The 25818-nt window shown below is 42.5% G+C and overlaps 1 protein-coding gene and 1 long non-coding RNA gene across 4 annotated transcripts in view; one reads left to right on the forward strand and one right to left on the reverse strand.

Moving 5' to 3' along the window:
* The window catches only part of LOC110957101 (tensin-2-like), a 33451-nt gene extending 8355 nt beyond the window's left edge, over positions 1-25096 (reverse strand). For 2 of the 3 annotated variants that reach the window (XM_051948649.1, XM_022202949.2), the window contains exons 1-12: positions 24437-25096; positions 14116-14221; positions 13909-13946; positions 3522-3554; positions 3384-3427; positions 3036-3219; positions 2816-2866; positions 1334-1456; positions 1168-1232; positions 665-748; positions 436-548; positions 187-247 (exon numbers count right to left, since the gene is read on the reverse strand). In XM_051948649.1, coding sequence (XP_051804609.1) covers positions 187-247; positions 436-548; positions 665-748; positions 1168-1232; positions 1334-1456; positions 2816-2866; positions 3036-3219; positions 3384-3427; positions 3522-3554; positions 13909-13946; positions 14116-14221; positions 24437-24553 — 1019 coding nt within the window. In that variant the 5' untranslated portion in view covers positions 24554-25096. Of the gene's footprint in view, positions 1-186; positions 248-435; positions 549-664; positions 749-1167; positions 1233-1333; positions 1457-2815; positions 2867-3035; positions 3220-3383; positions 3428-3521; positions 3555-11447; positions 11615-13908; positions 13947-14115; positions 14222-24436 lie in introns of those variants that run through there. The other variant, XM_051948650.1, reaches the window with a different exon arrangement.
* On the forward strand, positions 3067-7180 carry LOC127534147 (uncharacterized). Its single transcript, XR_007942153.1, has 3 exons — positions 3067-3156; positions 3777-3833; positions 6641-7180. It is a non-coding gene; the product is annotated as an uncharacterized LOC127534147 (long non-coding RNA).
* Positions 25097-25818: the final 722 nt, after the last annotated feature.

Here is a 25818-nt window from a genome sequence, read left to right on the forward strand (position 1 = left end):
GTAAAACAGCAGTAAACAACATTTACCTTAACATAAGCACAGACCAGACTACACCTAAACACAGTCAGTGGCCTATAGAGTCAACAACTGTCAAAATGACTGAGTGAAGGAAAGGCGTCTGCCCGCTGGAGGTGAACTGAAACCACACAGACAGTGATCCAACTGGACAACTGACCAAACACTTACTAGACGCCTGAAGTGTAGACCAGTTGAAGAGACTGGTAGATTTTCAAGAAAGGATAAAAACCTGCAAATGCAGAAAGAAGTTGAGGAGAACGCCAATTAAAAAAATGTGAGAGTTTGCAGACAAAGGTCTTATTGTTGTTACTTTTTTCCTTAACGTTGTAAAACAATTTTTGTTCCCGGCTCAACACTCACAATTACCATTATAACACTACAAGCTATTAAAGCAACATTAGTTTGTATAAAACTGACCTCCTCCTGCCTGGAAGTTTGGTAAAGAGGGAATGAGGATCTGGTGAAGGAACAGAGGACTGCTGTTCATTTTGATGGTACCTGATAACAATCCACCGAAGTAGTAGATGTACCTGTCCGAGAGAGGCAAAGAAATGACGGGATGAGATAAGTAAGACAATAACAGCAGAAATAATAATCATATATGCCAAATGAGGAAATACATAGTCCAAATATGAGTGTGTCAGACCTGTTCTGAGAGGGCTGCAGGGACGAAGAGACTTTATCTTCACAGAACTTCCTCATTGCCAGTGTGGTAAGAGCCTGATCCGCTCTGTGGACACCACCAGGAGTATTTTAATTCATATTTTAGTGCAGATGTGTGCAAGCAAAATGTAGAGCGTTCTAGTTTTCTAGTGTATCATTTGAAGGTAATGAGGTGGATGAGCAGAGTAAATCATGAACGTATGATTCTGAATGAATTTTCTCTGTCTTTTATGATAGAAAACTAATTACCTCTGGGTTTTGGACTGTTGTGTTGCAGAAAACAAGCAATTTGTGCCAACTTTGACTGTGAAAAATGTTTCATTGTCTTCAGTATACTAGACAATTCAGAAATCTAGTAAAAAAACTGAGACACAAGGATGTCTTATGGACATATTTAGCTGTCAGGTGTACATGTTTTACATCCATTTATGTGAATAACAGATCCTTCAACATGTTGGTATAGACAGTGGTAAAAATTCAGATTACCCGGCTGATATCTTGCTGTAGTGCATGTAAGCTGCCACAATGACCCCAGTCTTTCCTTTGTTTCCCTGTCACAACACAGAACAAAGTGGTTATGAATTAGCTTTTTTCCACTTTTTACAATTTTTTCACAGCAAAGCAGTCAGGTGTGTCTTCAGGTTGCACTCACTTTGCAGTGCAGGACCACGACATTGTTGGGGTCGGAGGTCAGCCAGGTCTCCATGGCCTTACAAACAGCACAAATCCTGTCCAGAGGTGGGGCGTGAAGATCAGGCCAGCCGTAGTCCTGCACCTGAATCACAGTTAAGGATTTATGTTTCAGATTCTGGTGGGTTTTGATGATGTCAAACCATTCCGTTGACCTCAAATAAACAGTGACGTACACTGATCAGCCACAACAATGAAATCCCTGACAGGTGAAGTGAATAAAATAAAATAAATAATTAAATAAATGTCATCTGATTAGCTTGCCTCCTAACCAACTTTCTTTAGAGGTTCTTTTGGCATGTCTAGCTCAGAGATAGACCCAGAACTCGCTGGAAGGATTACATATCTCATCTGGTGTCTGGTGCCTAGTCACCCACTTACTCCGTGACCGCAGAAAATGGATGGGTGGATTTCATTACAAGGTTATGTTCTGCTTTGAAAGCTTGGATCCTGGATGTCATGTGGAAGTCACTTTGACATATACCACTCATCTAAACACTGTTGCACACCAGACATAGCCGCCATAGAAACAACCTTTCCTATGGTTCTAATGTGGCCTCTCCAAGCAGGACTATGCCATAGACTGTATATAAAGTGGATGTAGCATCTGGCTCCAAAATTGAAGCCCACCCGGAAGTGTCAAAAACTTGCAATATCACGCCGTCCGCTAGGGTTGGCTCCAAAAAGCTTTTGCTCCATAGACCCCAATTCATTTTTGGAAAAAATAAAATTTGATAGACTGATGTTCTACAGCTCAGGATTTTTTTCCCGTTAGTTTTCATGGTCAAAATGAGAGATCAGGTGGCCGATTTTAAAATAAATCAAAAATGAATTTTAAATAAATCTTTAAAGTTGGCAGAACCAGGGGGCGTGCCTATACTTGATAGACAGTCCCATAGACTGGTCCTGCCCCGAGTTGCTCTCCGGTCCAGCCTTTTTGATGACGCTTTTTACGTCACTGGCTCTAAAAAAAATCCAAAATGGCGACCAGGAAGTAGCAAAATCCGGGCTTCATTTTCTCGGCGTTGAAACCAACGGGTGATGTCACGGTTAGTTCATGCCTGGACTATGCACCCTGCAAAAACTGCTCGGGGGAGGCTCAAGGAACAGCCCAGGACGTTGACCAGACCTCCAAACTCCTCAAATCCCAATCCAATTGAACATCTGTTTGATCAAGCCTGATCCAGGAAGGCCACACCCTGCAGCCCACAGGCCTCAAAGGGTCCACTGCTAACGTCGTAGTGACACCACAGGATACTAACAGAATCCTACATCAGTGATCGGTGGGTCAGAGCTGTTTTGATGGTATGTTGGAAATCTTGGCAATATGGCAGGTGATTTTAATGTTGTGGTGGATCAGTGCGTGCCACATTCATGATTTATGCATTTAAGTCATGTCTGCTCTAGGCTGTGTCACCTGCCATCTTTTCATGTGTACTTGTACCTTTGGGTTAAGTCTGGTGATGTCATGTCTTTTCTCTGATAAATTCAGAAGCTGGAAAAGACAGAGACACACAAGATGATATTCATATTTAGTCACAGAAAGAAAACTTACTTAACATTTAGTAAAATTTTAATAGCAGCCAATAGCAATGTTTAAGTGCACTCCAACATTATTCAGCCAATAATTAATTTAACATCTAATTACTTCAGTTTTAACTTACCAAAAACTTATCCTGGTGCTTGGATTTTAGCATGGAGGCCACCTCCTGCAGGTTTCTGCGGTATCGCTGCTCGTCCAGGTCCGGCAGGAAGAAGACAGAGATGATCCTCTCTGTGATGTAGGTGAGGTCAAAGTCGTAGCGGTGCTCCATCACATGCTCCATCACTTGTTCCACGCTTTTACTCCTGAATGTTATGAAAATCCATTCTTTTAGTGCAGCCAAAACAACCATTAGAACTGCCAAAGTTAAAGTCCTTAATGGTGATTTTACTGTATTTTTGCTTTCTCTATCTGCTATACATATAAAAATGTCATTGTCTGGATGAGTTTGATTCAGGTTTTGTGGTACCTTGGTAAGGAGCCTCTCTTCCTCTGTGATTTAGTGGAACTGTGCTGAGAACACAAACAAACAAGAGTCACGGTGCTGCAAACTGACACATTGCATTACTAATTTAAAGCTTTGTAACAGACATATGCACAAACTTACCAGGTCTGGTGTTGAAGTGCAAGTTGGAGTCACCTGAAAGGAAAGAAGCATATGTTTAGCTTTTGCAGCAGTCACACACACGTATAGACTGGAAATGAACCAGCACATTCCAAGTCATGTGTTGGGTTTAATGCTCTTGGTCGCGCTCCAGCAGTGCAGATGAAGGGACGGAGGGCTGGGGGATGAGGAAGAAGGATGAGGAGCTGATGGAGAAGATAGTAAAATTCATTCTCACTCTACTTCTGTCATCTGCAGCGGCTGGTTCACGAAGAGGCTGCCAGCACAGATTTGGCCGTCACAGATGATGGGCTAGTGAGTCATGACGTCAGACAAAACACGCACACACTCATATATGTATAGAAACAAGCACCTACAACATATTCAGTACGTGTCGTCAAATCTCTGACTTCTTTCGGTTCTTTTTCACTCTGTAGAACCGCTGCCTGCCGTTTAATGTGCTGACCAGACATTTGAATAAACAGAAGTGCTGCTCAGCATATTAAGAGGCCCTCAATAAAAATGATTGATGTTGTTTTTTGGCCTCTTAAAAAAGAAAGAGAGGATAGAGAAGGATAAAGTTTACTGGAGGAAGCCTCTCTACATGTGGCTTGCAGTCCTTGTACTCTGCCGGTGAGCCAACAGCAACTTGCCAAAACCACAAACACACGTATACAGCGAGAGAGAGAGAGAGAAGCTGAGGTCATTTAAACAGGGTAAGGCCACAACTATACAAATAAACTTTAACAGGTTTCTGTAGCTTCTTCTGTTCTGGATTGTTTATTATGAGTCTAGACACTCAAGTGACAAGGTAGTAGACACAGATTAGTGGTTTCCTGTCATGAGATTAAATAATTTACAAGTCATCAAATGATCAAACACAATAAGGATTAACACATGAAAGAAAATGTACAAATTACACCACTTAAATGGACAATGGAGGAAGCCAGCCAAGAGCTATAATCATACATTAAGTGTTCCAGTACAGCTTTGAGCACCGACAGTGAACCTCGACAGGTGACACCATGTCAGCTCTTGACCTCTCAACTTTCCTGTGAGATTGATTGACAGCTGAGTCGCCTTCTGCGACCAGCTGCTGATAGGTGCTGACAGGAGGCAGGCAACAGGTTAACAAGTGAAATACCTGACAATCATGAAGATCTACAACTGGACGTATCCCAGGAAAACAGCAGCAATGATGCAGCAATACATTCTCCAGTTTTGTGTTGACAGAACAAGTTGAGGTACAATCAGTGCTGCAGGACGACTGAATGCAAGTCTGGACGCTGTATACCTCCTTATAGTCACTACAAGTGACAGACAGACAGACAGACAGACAGACAGACAGACAGATCCTTTAATAATCCTAAGAGAAATTCAAGTGATCAGCAGCCTACATACAACATCCTAAAATAACACAAAGGCCGGTTAGTAACATTAACATTAAAGGTTAGTATATACTCTGAAAATCTTGCTGTACAATACTATACTATGTTTGCCAAGGTTCAGTTCCAGCTCTTGATAAATTCAGTTGCAAGGGCATTTGTTTTCACTGACACTGTTTTTGGGTTGTTTTCGTCTCTGTTTTGCAGGTGCAGATAATGTTCATGTTTTGTTGCCATCGTGCCTCATCAAGTCAGAAGTATCAGCAACATGTTCTGATGATGAACGGTTGAATCTGAATTAATTCCACCACCGTCAGGGGCTGCCGCATCAACATCCCCATTCGGCACCTCAGAAAGAGGCATTAATAATATAAGCTGATGAGCCACAGCACTATGATCACCCCCGCTGAATATGTTGTCGGTGTTTTGCATACTGCCAAAACAGGGCATCCCTGTCTCCTCAAAGATATATTACTATACAACTAAAGTGCATTCTCATTTAGGTTTTGAAAGAAACGTTTATAATTTATTTCTGAAACAAATGCATTTTCTTAACTATCAGGTTGTAGGAAAGGCCTCCAAAGACAATGTGAGGGGGATGGAGGCACAAGAAACACCTCTTTTACCCAGAAGAAGAGAGGATGCATCCAGTGAGGGACCATTATCCTTACACTTGGTTTGGTTAGGTTTAAGAACCAAAACTATGCAGTTCGGTTTCAGAAATGATTGCTCTTTGGTGAACATCTTCACAGCGATAACTATGTGTTAGAAGCTTGGTTAAGGTTAGGCACCAAAATTACTTGGTTAGATTTAGGGAAATAGCATGATTTAGGTTAAAATATGACACATTCACAACATTTCTGAGGCTTCTCCTCCATTTTTTCCATTCGACAGTGTGATGAGACCCAGCCCATTTAATATATGACTGGTTTGCCAAAAAGGAGTGACAATAAAGCAATAAAATAAGCGACAATATGTTGATATAAACACGTTTGATTCAGCTCAAGCAAACGTAATCAGGTTCAGAGATGTTTCTGTAACAATATAATGTTTGGTTTACATAACTGAGGGTTCAGTTAAGGTGTAAAAGAATGCAATTGCAGGAAGAGTTCATAGAATGGATTCTAGAGGCCATTTTTCCTCTGCATTAACTTACATGTTGTTTCAGGGCCTTTGAGCTTTTTCTGACCAAATGAACCTATTTCAGACATATATATATGAAAAAAAATGCACCTGCTCCACTGTGGTAAATGGTTGTATTTATATCGCGCTTTTATCCAAAGCACTTTACATAATACGTCACATTCACCCATTCACACATTGATGGCGGAAGCTGCCATGCAAGGTGCTAACCATGACCCATCAGGAGCAATTAGGGGTTAGGTGTCTTGCTCAGGGACACCTCAACATGAGCACGACAGGCCGAGGATTGAACCGGCAACCTTCCAGTTACAAGACTACCCACTGAGCCATGCTGCCCCGTCTGTGGGTCCTGAAAAACTGCTCTATGGGTCTCACTGCTGATTGGATAAGACAAATCCTGTGTACCTATACAAGGGTAGAACAAGCACAGTTTTTCTACTTTCTCTGAGTCATCACTGAGCAGCAGCTTTTTCCACCCAAATATCAATGTAAAATGCATCATCTTGACTAACACAACAAACCATCCATTGTTCTATTTCCAACATGCCCCTAGAACCAGAGTCCAGTAACTAATATTTGTTGCTTTTTTGGCAGGCTGTCAGGCTCTACACCAGAATGGAAATGGAGAACCTGAAAGGGCCGATTATGAAGCCGTTGCTGTGAATGTTCATGCCACCTCCACCTCCTGCAGCAGAAAGCCGTCTTAAAACACCTCTGAAGCCACCCTGTGATATGTGGTGCCTGATATTAGAAGCAGATCCTTAAATTTCTGCAAGCTGCAAGTCGGAGACTGGTTCCAGCACATTCCTCAACACCCTGCCTTCGTTTTTTGGACGGCACTCATCACTGCTGAACGCCTCACAAGCCTGAACATTTTGCAGATGCTCCCAAATCATGATCATTTATGTGCTGTTCCATTACTGTCAGTCAGTTTGCTTTCATTTTATTGATAGGGAATGATTTATCATTCACCAAATCATAAGAGGGACATTACATTCGATTTATTTTTCAACTCCAAATAGATTTGTCAAGTAAGAAAATCTACTTTCTTATTCTACTACGTCATCACAAATAATATTTTTCTCATTTCATGGCACACACACTCATAATCTCTGTGATACACAAACTGGAGATGGCAAACAACGTTGCAGTGGGGAGCTCAGAGTGAAGCTGTCAGAAAGTGTAGGAGACTGTGACAGAGAAATGGGGGGAAACATAAACAGGCATGTGATCCAGGGAGGAATGAGTAAAAGGGGGAGTGAAGGGGAAAAGGGCACGCAGTAATTGGTTACAGAGAAAAGTCAAAATATGCTCCTGCCAAACTGACAAGATGATGTCATTCGGTGATTACTGTCATGCAGGGTTCACACAGACACACAACCAACATACCAACACTCCTTATTTGTTGCTCTATTTTTATTCACTGCATTTTTTTTATAGACTCTGAACTCCAACGTTAACTGCTGACATTGTGTACTTTAGAGTCTCACTGTAAAGGAACAGCTCACAAAAAGCCTATAGAATAGGAAATGAAAGAACATGGAGATTCCGCCATAGGGGAGAGCTCTTAACAGGTTTAATAACGGTTGTTAACTGGATAAAGTGGTCGCTTCCAGGAAGGAACAGTAGGAGACAGACACAACACGCACACACAGACCCAAGGAGGCCGAGGTGAAACCTGAAGGCAGAGAGTATAGAAACGCAGCATCAAGGCAGAAGACACCAGAGTCAACAGGAAGCAATTTGCAACAGGATGTCAGTGCTGCTTGGCCTGGGTTCACACACATATACACACACACAAATACATGCAGAGCAGACACGTGTCTTTGGTAGCTCTACCAGCCTAAGGGTCTTCATTAATGCATGTGGACTGTTAGCTGGAGTCACTGGGAACGGCGCCATCTGGTTCAGTTTGTCTTGTTCATCAGCTAGTATTCAGTGAGGTGCCAATGACAGTACCCGATCCCACCCTCAGGGACCGGTTGACTGGTCGTGGACTGTATGTCTGATCTGTTTAGTGGGGCTTCAAAAAGGAATCGTACTCTGATTTACAGCTATTCTCCGTTATCTTTGGCTCAACTTTTTGGACTGTTTTGAGATGTTTATTTTCTTGCTGAGTCTCATGTCTTTAGGATGAACACGCAGCTACTACAGACAGGGATATGCTTGGCATAAAGACAGTAATTGGGGAAACAGCTAGCACTCCAGCAGAGATGGGTGCAGCTATTTTGTTAGTTTCAGGCAAATCCAAGGTAGATGTTGCTCCTTGTTTGCAGCCTTTATACTAAGATAAGCCGAGATCAACTGCTAGCTCCAGCTTTAATTGACATACATCAGTGATATCTAATAAAAATACATCATTTCCCAAAATGTTGAGCTATTTCTTTAGGAGTACCTTGACCTTCAGGAACCTATGAAGGAGATTTTTCAGTATTTTCTCAAATTCACAGTCTATCTGATCAACAAACGTGACTGACTGACTTATTAATATTAATTACAGTCTTACATTAAACTTTCAGAGTTTCCTGGCAGCTAATCCCCTCCACAACAGAGAGACTGTAGCAGGGATCTGAATGTGATCTGGTAACTGCCACATCTTGAATCATCTCTGCTATTCCAGTGAGAGGAAATCCAACACACAGATCTGCCAGAGCAGGGGAAGCAAGAGATAAGTGTCTATTTGAGACGCAGGCGTCAGTTTGCCATCCAGGAGGAGCGAGTTTCACTCTGACAGTCAGCTCCGAGCTGACATCACTCTCTGGAGAGGGGAGAAGTGAGTAAGCCTTCCTATCCGAAAGTGGAAAAAGCCAAATAACCACAGTTTATTCCAAGTTCCATAGTCTCACAGAAGCACTAATCCACAAAGTCGACTGGAAGCTAAAATAAAAAATTGGAGGTTTTTTATTTTTATGCAGACTGTTAACATTTCTCCCAGGGCACCTGAGGGCAAATACAGGAGTGGCTGGACTGATTTATAGGAGCGATTCAGGAAGGCTTCACTTGAAAGTGTGGCATCCCCACTCTTTCTCGTCTCATTATGGCTCTCTGCCTCCTCTCATCTTTGAACTCTCATGTCTCTATTTCCTCCCCTCCTGCCGTCTGTCACTCTCTTCTATTTCTACCACAACATTACTCCCTGTCTCTGTGCTTACAAAGCCTGGGGGCAGGATGACAACAATCGTCGCTGCCATGAGATACAAGCATGCGCTCCCCCTGAATAAACAACATCAGACGACAAAGAGCACCTCGATAAGCATCACGTACAGCCGGGGCACGCCACTAACAAACTGGCCTGCAGGAGAAGGCAACAAGGGCTCAAAGCAAAACTGTCTAGGGAGTAGAAAAATAGGCAGAGCTTAGAGGAGAGAGAAAAAAAGACACAGGAAGACGGGAAGTGGAGAGAGGAGAGGCAAACGGAGACAGAAAACGAGAGCGAGCGCTGAGCAGGAGAGAGATGTCAACAGCTGAACATGCCTCCTGACCACTGACACAGAGCAGAGAGATTTCACAGAGCTATTTTGATAGAGCTCCTTATTTTAGACCACATGTCCCTCAGAACACTTACAGGCTCATTTTGTCTATTTGTCTGTCAGTCATCTCACAAATCCACGTGCTTTTTTTTTTTTTTGCAGGAGATCTGGCATTTGATTTGTATCATGAGGCTGATGGCTACAGCAGACAAACATATATTTGTTGCTGGCGTTTTGCCCAGCTACATTTAACACCTGATAATTTAAAGCCGCACATAGATTAATAGAAACTCATTGTCTATATCCAACTGACATCAAAAGAGAAATACTACAACTGACATTCTTTGAGCCAAAACAATTATGAAGTTGTAATAATTAAAAGAATTATGTAATTCCTGGAATATTAAACAAAGTTTGCTGTGCAGCTATCAGTTGGCTCGGGCTCTCAGGAAATTAAAAGCAAAGGGTAAATATAAACGCTCATGCATCTCTGTGTGTGTGCTAAGTGGAGTAAAGCAGTAAAGTTAAATTAAGCATGATAATTATTTGCACACAGTACATAGTGGCAGCAATGCTTGTAGTGACAACAAAGTGAGAGTGATAAGCCTCCACAAAGATGTTCATCTGACGGGTTTTTTATACTTTGTTAACATCTAACATCCTTCTTAAACTTCCATCTCCATTAACTTAGCCATTTCCACCTTCAGGCTGATGTGTAATGTTACTTTGCTCTACCACAGGACGGCTCATCTGGTGAGACATGAACAACAGCACAGGCTGGAAATTGTGGCTGAATATGCCTCAAAGGACAAGAGCCACAGAGACTCAAAACATCTGGACTGTAGCTGGATGGATTATTGGCATTTTATCTTTAAAAAAAACTGAGGAAAATTTGAGAAAAATCTTACAACTTTGCAGGGATCTTTTCTAGCCCCGCTGGCTCTAATTAGTACAAATGAGGATCATTATGTACAACACTGGCATATTATGCAAACACACAGGGCATCACGACCACTATATCAATTCATAAATCAGCGGGAAACCTTAGGAGAGCAGCTGGTGTGTAAGAGCAGACACTGTAACCATCTGTATTTCACTACGCAACATTAAGATCCGTCAGATGATGTCAGGACAGCTGACTGGGTCTGACATAGAGCAGTTTGCCTCTGTCAGCGGTCCTTTGGTCAGAAATGTTTGCTTAAGCATAAATATACATAACAGCTCCTTGGACGCAGCACAAAACAGACTGATATAATAAAGAGATAACAGGAAAAGGCAACGTAACAGCTTGAAGTTGTATGTTAGGAAGTTATACAGAATTTTTAGCATCAGTCTATAAGTAATGCATGGAAGTACATATCGATGCAGATGTATGCAGACACAGATGCACACAAGTATACAGACAAAAGCAGACAGACACAGAAGCTGGCAAACACCCCAAAACCACATCTAATCTATGCAAAAAAGAGGTTATTTACAGGCATGTATAGCAGCATATAGAGGAGGGTTTAGGTACAGTGCCCATCATCTGCTAACCTGCACTTCTTAGCAACAAATTCATTAAAAAGCAAATCTTATGAATTCATCCTCAAGTATAAATGAATAAAAATCTGTGTATTTTTTGTAGGTCACAGCAGGAGTCTCCACTTCAATTTCTGCACTTGCCTTAATCACAGCAAACAAAATCCTCTTTCTGGGCAAAGCAAGAGCACTCTGGCTGCGGCTTTAATGGAGTAATATGCACAATCACATGCTGCATTATCAGCACCGTGGAAAAGGTTTAAAGATGTTAGATTGTTATGCCTCGGCAGATACATTTACAACAAGCTGCGAGAAAAGTTGAAAGTGACATGCAGAGTATAAACAGGCTAAACTAAACCCAAAGCAGCAAATACAGCACAGAGCGTGGTTTTGTTTTTTGTTTTTTTTACCTCTCAACAAGCAGCTTCAGTCTTTCCCTCTGCCTCTGAGCAGTCCTGTGTGTGGAGTGTGACACACCACCTCCCTCTCTCTCCCTCAAACACACAAACTCTCTGCTCACTCCCTCTTACGAACTCACTTTACCTCCCTCCTCCACAATAACACACACACACTCACTCTGCCAGCAGCACATGCAGCATAGCGTTTCCCCTCTCCCTCCGCCTGTGTCATACGCACTCAGACAGCGAAGCACGACAACTCTGCGAGTGCTTTCCCCTGCACATGCACTCACACATACATCAATACGCCACATTCAGACTGCAGGCGGCCCTGTAAAGTCACAGGATGCTGATGTCCAGCGACCTCAGCAGTGGCCTGAGGCTGAGGGAGAGAGATGGAGTAAAACTGGCAGTGGGGGGGGGGGGGGGCAAAAAAAAGGCTGAACTCGATGGAGATGATGAGACAGGCAAAGACAAGCAGATGCTCAAAGGATGGAGGAGAACAAAAAAACTTTAACTGTGACTGGATGTCGCACTGACGAGCCTTTAAAAAAAGCCTTAAACACTTGAAATAGGGAAAAGAAGGCCACAGAGAAAATGGGAGAAGCTTTAATTGTGACTGTAAAACATGAGAAAAGGCAGATATCTGAGAGATTAGAGGTATCAGAAGAAGATGACGACAGTGGGATGCAAGAGATGAAAGAGATAAAAAAAGAAAGGAAGTAATATGTTATGAGAAAGACATATAGGAGAGGATAGCGTGGCACGAAGCAGACATCAGCCTTGACTCTTTATTTATGAATACCCCCAAATGGGACTGATTACATATATATATACACTCACACACACACACATAGTCTGCCTCCCCAGCTGCCTCTCACTTATTTGTGTACCCCCATGATCACTCACTGGCAGGCATCTACGGCACTCTTGTTATTTTCTATATTTACCAGCTCAGGCTTCTCCTATCCAGACTGATCATCGTCCTGTTTGACGACGTCCCCCTCACGTCCACGGCAACCACTTTCCTGCAGCCTCGGAGAATTGTTTTTAGCTATTGCCGTGGTGACCAGGGGGATGAGTATGACAAAAATAATAATCCTCTGCATGCTGCTAAGGCACAACAGCTGGTAGTGTCCAGTCATGCAACATCACATGGGCAGGAGTGCAACTATATTTTTGAGAATCAGAAAGAGGAGCCATTTAAAGGGCTGTTTAAGGGTTAAGACTTGGTCTGAGGGTTAATGTTAGAATTAAGTTAAGGGTAAAGCATCAGGGAAAGCATGCAAATGAAACAAGAGCAATGCACATGTGTGCGTGAGGAAGTAGAGGGCAGGAAGGCACGCGAATACACACCTCGGTGAAGTGCAAAACAGAGAAGTTAAGGTGAAAAACTAAATTTTTCTGTGTGTATTTGTGGTTTGTGCTGCTGGACAGTGAGGCTCACCAGTCCAGTTACAGCAAGGTCGTGAACTCACTGAGTAGCGTGTGATACTGAGCTGCAGTGAGCAGGGTCACATGAGAGCAGAGGCAGAGCTACTGCCAATGGTCGGACATAAGCTGTGGACAGAGAGAACGCCTCTCTCACACAGTGGAAACATGTCATCTTAAAATGAAACAGTCCTCTCCTGCTCCAAAACCCGCAAAGGTCAGGCACCGTGCTCAGAGCTACTTGGTTAAGCCTGCACTTACAGACTGTTTACACAGACATCATCCTCACTGGCAACTGATAGTATTTATTAGGGCTGTCTGGGATGCTGTGATGAAATTCAATGGACTTTAATAAGGCAGAGATTTAAAGAGTTTACCAGGCTATTTTTGTTCTGCATCAGAGTACCCACAATGCTGCTTGTGTTCAGGTAAACGCACTAGAAAGCAAAAAGCCAATTCTCCAGCAGCCTCTTTTTCAGCTTCTGTATTCGGCTTTCTTATGCCACACAGAAGCAGCTCTACAGACAGACACACACAGACAGTGTTTATTTGCAAAAAGCATTATCCCTGAGCTGTGCTGCTTCTTGTGCTTTCTCCTCCTCTTATCCCCCGCTGTGCATACAGACCACTGACAGCTCACTGCTGCCCCCCATTGATCATCCTCCCAGCACTTCTCACAATGCTAATGATTAATGATGTATTATATATTTTGTCACTATCCCTAATTCCTCCTATCAAACTGCATTAAAGAGTCACTTTTGAATGAGATTTTCCCCAGAGGTTTGAGAACTCTCAGGAGCTCCTCTTATCACATGAGTGCTCGTAGCAACCTGGCTAGTTGCAGTTCAGGGGGGCAGGCCTTCTTTAGCCAGACATCTAGGTCAGTGCACATGGATTACTCCACTTAGGGCTCACATCATATTAACATCGCTACCCAAGAACCTTTGACACAGGAGCACATTTTGCTGCAAACAGGGGAAGGGGAAGGGGAAGGTGAAGGTGCGTGGTTTGTGGTGAATTATAGAAGGAAAGTGTGGCTTACCTTGGCTTCACATGTCTTGTGAACTGCAACTTTGCACTCTGTAAACATCAGGCAGAAGGAGAAGATCGTTTACTTTGAAATTCAGCTTTCGGACAGACAGACAGACAGAGAACGGGGTCAGTCAGGTTGAGCTTGTCTGTGTGTGTGTTCATGCTGGTCAGCTTGTCTCTGGATCTGCTACCTGACCTGACTGAGATGTGGACTCACCCTTGCAGAAAGCTGCAGGGTTGTCAATGTTCTGCTTGCACACATCGCATATTCGCTTCCTCTTGAAGCTCTTCACTGTGAAGGAGTGGCTCCCTGCTTTGGCGAGCTGCAGATACACAGGACAGACAAAACTGATCATCCACGTGGTGCATACAAAGATTGAAGTGAAGGGAAAGGAAACTAATGGTACAGCAGCTGTGTGCCTTTGTGATGATATCCACTGTCATAGTGGTCGTGACGTGTTTAGGTTTAGCGGGTTACTCAGTATTTCCTGAGGCATTTGAGCTCAGCATTGTTCCATCTAAAGTGCTGGATGTCCACTGTCCCCTGTGTAGCTGCTGTCAGTACAGATGTGTGCCGGCTCAGTGACACACCAGCATGAGCACGCTGACGCCCTACCTGCTGTACGTTCAGCCTCCACTAAAAATACCTGTCTTATCATGTTGTCTTTTAAGGCTTCCTGTTGTCTTTTAACTTGTCCTTATTCTGTCTCAGTCTGCCCTAGAAGACTGAGGCAGAATCAGAAGATGAAAAAAGGAGGTTTATGTACTGCTGGTTCAGATGTTACTATGCTGTGTGGTCACAAGCAAACTGAATGTAACTGTAAGACCTGAGTACATAAGTGTGTTTTTGCTGCACGTGTTGATTATTTTAGTCATGTCCTTCAGTCGCTTTTGGTTTTCTGCTATTTCTAGTTGTCTATGTTGTTTCCACATTAGATGCATGAATGACTCAAAGCCTGGGCATGTTGGTTATTGATACTGTGAAAACTACAACTTGTGTTGATCACTGATTTATGCATCAGTGTCAGTAGGATGTAGTGACCATAACCTGACTGCTTTAAGACAAAAGACAAAATGCTTAAGCCCCGAGATCAAATAGAAAATTCGATGTTCCTGACCTGACATGTCAAGAAAAGTGATGTACATGTTGCTTTGAAAAACATCATGAATGAGTTAGTTAAATAGGTGGACATGCTCCTCTGAGAAAAAAAAAATATCTGTAAAGGTCAATAGTTCATCATGAGTTGAAATCTGCGATGCTTCAAAGCTACAGTGGCAAAGCTGCTGTTCAACATCAAGATGCCCTTTAAACAGAAACATTTAAAAAAGTTACTGAAGCAAAGCTCAAAAAAGAAAAAAAACATTAGAAGCATTGTAAACCAAAGTTAAATATATTTATAAAGCACATTTAAAATCAGTAAAGTTGAAACAAAGTGTTGTACAATTGAAATAGAAGCCCATAAAACATAATGGCTAGTAAACAAATGTGAATGAAAGATGACAATAGAACACACAATAAAAGATGAAGTTAAGGTACCGAGCTCTACTTTAATTGAATGGGAATAGGATGAGATGGGTCTAAATAGCTTCAAATGACTGAGTCATTCCTACACGAACAGATTAGGATTCGACTGACTCAGAACACCTAAGAGCGTCTGGCTGGTCGACCTCAGTGCTCTTACTAGGGTCTGATGATGTAATATGCTTACAGTCACTAGAAACCTTGAGGTAGAAATGTACGCAGAATTCTACTTGTAGGGGGGTTGTAATTATTCATTGTGGATTTACTGATGATCTAGTGGCCTGGTAGTTGAGATAATGAGGAGTTGTCATTTTGTCATGATTCATTGCACATGGGTTGGTCACTTTGCAAAAGTCAACCAAATACACACCAAGCAATACTCGGTGAGTATCTGCACAATTTGAGAATGGGTTTTGAAGGCCTATATAAAGGCCCAAAAAGGCCACCATTGTTAGTCCAGTGAACAGCATCATGCCGCGTCTATCACATGAACAACGTCTCCGGGCACTGGGTATGGTGGAGGCCGGTTTGAGCTACAGTGATGTAGCCAGGCGTATGGACTGTTCCCAACCCACAATCAGAAGCCTGGTCCAAAGCATGCGCCGACGGATTGCTGGCTGCATCGAAGCAAATGGAGGCCATACTCAGTATTGACTGTTGTGACTTTGTGTTTGGCAGGTGCCGTTTTCTTTTGTGAAATTCTTTATTTTGAAATCATTAACCACGCCCGATGGGTACGTCGGCGGGATTATTGCATTCGGTGCGGTATCTGGCTGGGTAAGTAAGTAAGTAAGTAAGTAAGTATGTATGTATGTATGTGCAGACCTATTTACCTCCCGCATTCGGCGTAATAAATTCCGCAATTCCGTGTCCTATTACGCAATTACGCATATCTGTAACTAATTACCCTTTTCAAAACAGATAAACTACGCATTTCGGACTCGGTGTCATAAAGAGGTAATTCTGTTCGTTTTTCAGCCCGTTTTCACATTATTTTTCACTCCAAAAACTCGTAAAGAACTCAAAAAAAGCGCTTCAGAGCAGCTCCAGTAGGGAGGGGGAGAGACAGGCTGCAGCTGTGGCCGGAGCCGACGTGTGAAAAGTCACACAACCCTGCTCGCAGAGGCTGTATTTATATTCTGCTATTCAACAGGCTCATTGGCTACCAGGCCTGTCAGTCAAAAGCTTTCTCCGACGTGATTTGCTCAGAATTTACTGACGAAATTGAGGTAGGTCCAGATCTGTCAGTCTCTGCGACGGTTGGCTGTTTAGGCCTCGGTGGCAAGCCAGAGTCAATTGATTGGTTGAAATGCGGCGTAAACCAAAAGGATACAGTTCAGCTGCCATTTTGACTCCAAAACAGCGTGGATTGCTTCATAAAAATCTGGACATAAATACAGTGAATATGAAACGAGCAGCGCCACCATGCGCCGCGTGCGCGCGCACGGAGCCGAGCTATTTGTGGATTATTTACTTATTTCAAGACATGTTTTGGAAAAAATATTATACTTGATAGTGTTGTCTGGATGCTTAAGCTTGGATTCTGGTCGGTTTTTGTGGATTATTTTAATCTTTGACCAATAAAAGAGCGTCCAAAGGTGAGTTCTGCCCTTTAAATGTTTTGTTATTTGTTGGAGAAATGTGTTTATATTACCCGCTGTGGTAATCACATCTGAAAGTGGTTTATACCGGCGGATTCATGAGAATCTAAGCTTTCTATGGGTGTATAGTGTTTGTATCATCGCATTTGCAGCTAAAAATGCTTATGTAGATAAACTTCAGCAGCCCGTATTCGGGCCGATGTAGCTTTAAACATTTTCAAACTTTACTTCACCTGCATTCAAATGTGATTTGAATGTCCGATTCCTTTTATGTTTGAAAATGTTAGGTATTGTGTAGCTTGTGAAGAAATTGGTCAGCGATACATTACACTTGTTATTACACATTCCCTTCTCAAGATTACTTGACTTAAAGGCTACACATTGGTTTCTAGAGGGGTAAACAGGTCTGGAATACCAAAGTAAAAGTATTGTGGACTGAAGGTTTTAAAATACTGGGAATACCCTAAATGAACTGGATGATACTTGATGTAAGTGTGAATTTAAAAGACAAAGGAGATATGAAGAAATCGTACATGTTCTTGCTCATTATGTACCATGTTTTTTCACACATCCACATGCTGTCCTGTTGAGGACATGTGCTCTAAAGTCACATAACTGTACTGCCCTGAGTCACAAACCCTGGATTTTACTTTTTATAAACCAACAGTCAACCGTCCCAGTGAGAAAAATTGGGACAACGTTTATATAAAGTTATGGCAAACACCCTCCGAAAGCCTTTTGACTGCATGTGAAGCACATTAAACCATTAAATTTTTCCCCTGGCTGAGAAGCAGGAGGGGCCTGGAAACATCAGGAAGGAGCTGGTGTTGTGTGTGATGCAATGGGAGCATTGGAGGGCAACAAACAGCGTACAGAACCTGCACACACCAATGTTTGCTTTTCCATCAAATGGCTCACTACGTTTCTCTGGTCTTAAAAAAAAAAAACACATTTCTCCGCTAAAGCACTTTTTTTCCCCCAAAACTTTTTCTGATGCCGGGGTTTTCCTAACAAGAGTGGCATTGACTGTAGCTCTGGAAGGTGACGTGCACACACAAGTAGTCATTGAGTCTCACTCCATCTTAAACCGTGAGCAGAGGCCGACTCATTCACTTGACCGCAATGTATTATGAAACAGCTGTGTCTCTCACGTGGAGCACACACTGTCTAAATCCTTTATGAGTAGAAATGTGTTATTAATGTTTTATGTAGCCCTACCTTCAGCTTTGTTTGGTTACATAATGAGGCCATAAATGCAGCTGATTCGCTCAGACAAACACCTCACAAGCCTCAGTAAAGTTGCTCTACATAATTTGCAGCTAGCTTAATTAAAAAAAACAACAAAAAACTGTGAATGCATCTTTCTGTACCATTCAGTTGTTGTGAAATTGCCTTTGTGAATGCAGGTGGTGCTAAAAGGTTTATCAAGCAGCAACATTTCAATGAACTATTAAAGAACTTTGACACATTCTAATCACAGCCTTAGTGAGCATACAGTTAACAAGTCAGAGCTTTAAAGGAAGAGTTTTACATTCTGGGAAACAGAGTCAGTGGATTTCTTGCCAGGCGTTAGATAAGAGGCTTAATATGACTCTTATGCTTTGTGTGTTAAATATGAAGTTACAGGCAAAAGGAGGCTAAAGTAAAACAAAATTCCTAGTATGCAACATATCATTCATATGGAGTTGTGTTTCAGTCCACCTAGTGAATATAAGTCTAATATCCACCCTTTTGTAACTTTGTTTTTGTTCTCCACCAGCTTCTTACGGTAAATATCTGGTTCTTTAACTGATAATACTTTGCTACTTCCCTCACTGCTAAATTTCTCTTTCTGCCAAGTGCGGTTACAGTAGGTCTTTAAGAAAGGCCATAGAACAAGAGAGAAATAGTTCAAACCAGTAAAGTTGTGGGAAGAACAGCTAAAATATGACCTCACAATTATTCTCTGTAAAGCGGTAGATTCAGGGAATAGTTCTGTATAAGATCAACGCTAGCAGCAGCCAGTTTCACATTAGTTCTGCCTAGTTTACATGGATCAGCCACAACAGTATCAGGTGACATTAAAGGCATTGATCATCTGGCTGCAATCCAATGCTTTTCTGGAAAAACTTTAGATTTTGGTAATCAAGTGGCTGCTACTTTGACACGTACCATCTACCTAAACTCTGCTGCAGCCCAAGCACACTCCCCATTGCAATCGCGTGCCCCACTGGCTCCACCAGCAGTACAATGTGCTACCACAATCCATAAACTGCTCATAAATGGCTCAAGAAACACAACTAAGAGCTCAAGGCATTGACCTGGCATCAAACTCCATTGATCCAAATACAATAATGTGTCCACACGATTCACATAAGCTTCACACTGCAACAGGACTCTGCACTGCTGGGGTCACAGTGACAGATGTCCTGAGTACATACCTTGATAGATCAGGGCTGATTTGGCAGCACAACGGGGACCTACAAAGTACTATGCAGGTGGTGTTAATGTTGTAGTTGACCAATTCATGCAGGAGGTGTTGACAGACACAATTTGTTCCTGTTGAACTGAGCCAGGAAAGCTGCTTTCATCCTGTTTCCAAGCTAATCGTCTGCTGTTAGTATCATCGTATTTAGCAAAGATGTTCACAGATGTCAGGGGTTTCAAGTGTTTAACATTGTTCTAACAACAAAAGCTGTCTGTATTTACTATCGCTATTTATTTAGGCCACTGACCTGGACTGCTTCAGTGCTTGCAGGCATGAAGGGAACCTATTACCATTATGCTGTATGTATTGATCTCATAACTAAAGCAGAACAGTAACAAGCCATTGGACTATTGACGTATGTCCTCTGCTGGTATGATAAATGGTTGATGCTATAAACTGTGGCATCCACTAAATGTGATGAATCTGGGTCTGTGTGTGTGTGTGTATTTATGACAGAGCGTCCATGGGGGGGATTTAGAAAGAGAAACAATGAACCTGGCAGAAACAGGGCATATGTGGGGGGAGGTGGATCATCATCATCATCCTGTGCAGCCATTTACATTTTAAATGTTATTACATAACCCAGGAATTTTGGGGTTGAATCAATGGGAATTATGTAATGGCCCACTGAGTTGCTGTGTACGTAACCATGTGTGTGCCCCTTCACCAACCTGACCTGCAGGATGAAAAGTGAACTCGCCTGTGACAGCGGAGGAACTGAGGAGTTAGCTGGACTGCTCTCACAGAAATGAGAAAGCTGCAACTTTTATCCACTCACATTTGTTCCATGTGAAACAAAGCGGAAATATTCTGAAATTCCACAATAAGATGAAGACACTTATTGTGGACACTGAATTCTATGCCAAAAGAAAAAGTATAATAATTGGGAAAATATATCTAAAAAGCAAAAAATGTCACTAGTCTTGTATGAGAAATGCGGTGACATCACACAAGCTAAAAAAAATACCCCCCAAACATCATTTGCTATAAAGGCACAGTCATTTGACGAATAGACATTGCATTGATTTTTTTGCCATTTGCTTGGATCAACTAAATAAATGTTTTTGATGTTTACACCGGGCTTTGCAAAAGTTCTGTTACACTTGTTGAGACATTCACGAAAATGAACACAAAGATTTTTTGGTGCAATAAGATAAAACTTTTGGGTGGCCACATTTCTGATTAATATTATCATTAACACATATATTGAAATATTTGGAAAATAAAAAAAAATATCTTATTGCACCAAAAAATCTTTGTGTTCATTTTGCTTGCATTTTGCAAGTGTAACAGGACTTTTGCAAAGCCCGGTACGTGCTTTTGGGTTTTTGCTATTGAGCATTTTTGCCAAGTTGTAATACAGCTGAATACGATTCAATAACAACACAGCTTTTTTTAATCGATGTAATTCATTACGCAGCATCCATTTATATATTTAACACAAAACAAACTGACATCAGTGCAGAATGAGTGAAATGAGGAGCACCAGCAGGTTAATCTGTTGGACTATACTACTGTGTTCACTTTAAAAGTCTGAATTATTTCAAGAGACAAACATCTTAAATGACAGTTTTATCGTTTCATGTTAAGAAAACACCACTTTATCAGTTCCACACTGAAACTCTGCTGCAGTTACTCATCTTTTGATACAAGTAAGTCAGTCAAAAGTCACTGACAGTTCAAAATGAAAAGTGAGGATAAGTCGAGAGTGCTGCCCAGTGGACAAACTGTAGTACTGCAGTTCAGCTTCAAAGCTCCCAAAGACATTTCTGCTTTAAAATATTGTGTTTAAAAAACTAAAAATGTGTTTTTCAAGACTCATCATATATTCTTAAAGGCTGTAATGAATCTAGTGTTAAGGTGTTGCTGTCTCATGGGAGGCCTAATATCTCTTAAAATGCATAATGACAGTGAAGGAATCATCCCTGAGCCGACAGACACATATTTAAAACCCTTAGTTTAATATCCTTTACACTGGAAGCTTAGAGGACTGGCTGCTTAAATACTATTAGGTGGTTAAAATCCTGGCTAATGCAATGAAGGGTATTTAGGATTTTGGCTTTGTGGAAATCAGCAATTTCTCAATCTATTTACATTACACATTGAGTTTAATATGAAGAGGGGGTTTAAAGAGATTTCAAAGCTGGAGTAGATTATTATTTTCAGATGTCATCAGGCAAACAATCCATAATTACCTTTCAGCATGTTGTAATTCAAGTGGTCTGAGTGTAAACTAGACTTCTTTGCCTCCTCTTGGCCCTGTTTTCAGGGTTTAGAAAATGTGGACTTTGGCCAATCACAGGTCTGAACAGAGCAGAGTAGGTGAGACTGTATAAAGTTGTCATTGGGTGGAGAATGTGGTGGCTGAGTGGGTTAAACAGAGGACTTTGATTCAGGACAGTGGAGTTAAAGTCCTGTGTGAGGTTGAAAATAAATGTTGGCTTTTGGCCAAAAAAAACAAAAACAAAACTTAAGGCAGCATGAACCTAAATACAGCATGTGACCTGAGCTTTAGACTGGTTGGATAAAAACAGTCGAAACTGATTCTGGAGTCATTTTCTGTCAATAAAGACATGAGATAAAGAACAGTCACTTAATTTAAAACGAATACGAATGAAATGACTCATGAAGTTCACAGTGTGGGGGTGACTTTTTACACAGCAGTGCTCCATTTACATTTTTTCCCTGCTATTGCTCCATTTTTTGGGTAGAACTGAGAGAACTATAACAGAACGGATGCCATATGATGCAATCCAATTAAACAGCTGCGAACAAACGCTGTCATTGTCAGACTAAACCCCTCACACTGATACCATTTGTTAACGTCCTTTAAGTTTCACCATTTTAAGTTTTCCGAAGCATTTTTACTGATGTTTCTCGATAGACAAACTGAACATGAACTGTGTTTACAGCACAGGTGTTTATTAGATTACGTCCACCCCCTTTGATGTGCTTTGATAAAGGATCTCTGGTTGAGTGGACCCTCAGTCTCCAGAGGCTCCCATGACTACCAGCAGCATTGCAGTATTGCAGTGCAGTATTAGAGCCCCACCCCATTTGGTGTTTTTGCAGCCAAAGTCTATGTCATTCTCCAAGCATCCATGGCCACTGCAGAGGGCCTGAAGCACTTCTACATCTAACATGAAGAGCGAGCGGGTCAGGCACCAACAGAAGCATAATGGAGTTCTTTATGACTGTGGCTGCATGGGCTTTTCATTACTGGAGGGAAAGCAGCAGCAGTCGTAGTTTAAGGGGCTTTTTTCAAAATAGTTCATCTATTTTAAAATGGAAAATGTAGAGAAGCTATCTAGCGCTGTGTGTGCCGGTCAGTTAACACTAAAACATCCGGTGGTGTTTTCTGTTATACGTCTAAAAACACACACATACTGTAAATGAATACAGAGTACAGTAACACACACCCCCTTGGCACTAAATGCCTCACTGCCTTTTTCAGTGGCACCTCAAAAGTGATGACATGCTGGAGAACAGGAGTCACAACATCTAGCATGCACACAAACACACACACGCACACACACACGCAATCCACACTCAGGAAGGGACGGGAGCAGGTGGCGAGCCAGGGGTGTGCTCCAGTTCTGGCTGGGTATTTATAACCTGCATGAGTAGGCGCTGTCACCTCCAAACAGCCACGAAAATGCTTAAAAATAGGTGTGAGAATGAGTGTGTGGTTGTGTGTGTACGTGAGAAAGAGACAAGGAAAGAAACGCAGAGAAAAACAGACACTACAAACAACATAAAGAAACTCCTGGACTGTTCGCATGTATGACACATTTCATTCCTCCACACTGCATTCGAGTCCACCCATTCAGCTGGGACAATGCTATCATAATTTGGCATGGTCTGACACACACACATGCATGCACACATAGAAACTCAGACACACACAACCAGGGCTTTAGGGGATTTGAAGCCACATGTGATCTGATGGGGGGTTTTTTTTGCTCCAGGAGTTCAATGTGAAACTTCACACACTTTGCACCAAAGCCCCAAAACTTCACACAAATGAAAAGTTCAGATTACTTCATAAAATAAAGTCACGACCGCCTTGAATCTCCTCTCTCTTTGTTCTGTTGCACTGACATGCAGCATGCCACGGTGTGATTTACAGTGACATGTGAGAACACACACATTCTGGTGTGGACTTAAATCAACAGGCCCCTTTTATTTTAGATCCTATAAAAGTCCTCCAGAGGCTTTGTGCATGTGGAAGTGCTCCTAGATCCATACGTGTTCCTAAATAGAGGCAGCAGACAGGCTGGCGGTGGGTCGCAACCCGCGGTAACTTATACCACTTCCTCCTAAACCTTGACACCAGAGGGACATCATTAACAGCGATCAAGTGTATCACGCTTCTGACTCCGGCATGTGCCTTGGAAAAAAAGACTAATAGTGCAAATAAGGCCACCAAAATGAAAAGCTTTGGAGTGTGGCTCAAATTATAAACTGGCAGCACATGCGCTCATGCTTCCAATCTAAAAAGGGGACGACTGCAAAACACCTTTCGGTATGCACGCATGGACGCTGGCCGTGACGTGTTACTGTTGACAAAAACACAGAGAGGAGGAATATTTTATAAGAGAGCTAGAACTGCTTTGGAGTCATCTAATTTGGAAACACTGTGGTAATTCTTTGGATTCCTTTGGTTGCTCTCCATGACTAGTAATGTGAAGAGTGTCATGTAAAGCAATTAAAGTTCTCCTGCTGAGTCACATGAGAAACATTGAGATGATCATGCCAGCTGTAGGGACATTGTTAAAGTGACAGTCAAACTCATTTCAACAGGTGATCTTTAATGACTTTCTGTTTATCCTAACACTCTAAATGCTGTTTTGCTTCAGCTACTAATGGAAGCAACATACTCTACGATCACATCTTTTATGTGCAACCAGCATATTTACAATCCCCAAAAGAGCAGTTACTCTCTTACCTCTGCAAGTTGAAGGATTTCAGGATGTAGCTCAGGGTCTGCCTTTATGGGGATTCCTTCAGCGCCTCTGTCGGGCTTCTTTATCCTGCCGGTGCTTGTGCTGTGAATGCACCCCATACTTCCAAGCAAACACCCCTAATTTCCTCAACACTCAGCCGCTCCTTCCAGTCAAGTGCTTCCCTCTTCTTTTCCACCTCTCAGCGCTTCATATTTTCTATCTCATGTCTTCTTCTCCTCCAACATTTTCCCCTTCTTCCCTCACAGCGACTCCTCACACTTCTGCCCTTCACTCTGACAGCTCGTCCTGCCCTGAAATCCACCCCAGATGACCCCCCCCCCCTCTCCTCTTACAACCCCTCCAAGAAAGTGTCACCAAGAGCCGACCCTGCGCTCCCTCCTCCTGCTCTCCTGTCCCTTGCACTCTGGCTATCCTCACTCTGAAAGCATGCAAGAACACACTCACCACCTCCCTCTCTCTCTCTCCCCCACTTCCCCCTTTCCACTTGCCAATACCTCCTTCTCTTCTCTCCAGCCTCTACAGACCCTCAGATGTCTCGTACTCTCTGCTCTGCTCTTACAGACCCTCCAGTCTTCCTCCCCTCTCCCTCTCTCTCCTGCTCCATCAGGCTCCTCTCGTCGTCTCTCTACGGGGGAGAAAAGGGGGCAGCTGTTTTGGCTTGTTGATGTCAGGCCCTTCCCCTGTTCCTTTGGCTTCATTTCAGCCCCTCTCACGTTCTTCCTTCTCATGGGGGAATGATTAGATAATACTTCTTTCACACACATCATCCCTCCAGTCCCTGTAACTTTGCACATGAGAGCACACTGTGGACTCGATAGCAGGGATCTCACTTCTCCCTCCTCTGTGCTGGTTGGGAGGAAAAGACTTTTAACTATCTGCTCACCTGGGCGTTTGGACTCAGGGTTAAAGGGGAACTTCGATTTTTTTCAACCTGGGGTCCGTTTTCATATGTCATTTCATACATGCGAGTGATGGAGAAATTAATTTTCGACATAGCTCCAGTATTTAGCCAGGCAGGCAGCTTAGCAGCTCAGCTAGCAGCTCAGCTAGCGAAAAGTATGGGGCAACTTGCCCCCCTGCGTCAAAGTCCACCCTAACGTGCTTTTTTTCCCACACTGACCGATAGTCTCAACGCGATAGCTCGCGCCAAAACCAGTGTTTTGGCATGAGCTATCGCGCGATTTCGGAACGAGATTTGCTTTCTAGCGTCCTGAGATTTGGATACAGACCACAACAAAGAGCGATCGCCAAGTAATGGGGAGATTTTCGTTCACTTCTCATCTCTAGTATGTTGTGGGACACTCGTTGAGACTATCCGAGCCGGTCAGTGTTGGAAAAAAAGCACGTTAGGGCAGACTTTGAC

This window comes from Acanthochromis polyacanthus, chromosome 5 (genome assembly GCF_021347895.1).
Source record: "Acanthochromis polyacanthus isolate Apoly-LR-REF ecotype Palm Island chromosome 5, KAUST_Apoly_ChrSc, whole genome shotgun sequence".
NCBI classification, from domain to species: Eukaryota; Metazoa; Chordata; class Actinopteri; family Pomacentridae; genus Acanthochromis; species Acanthochromis polyacanthus.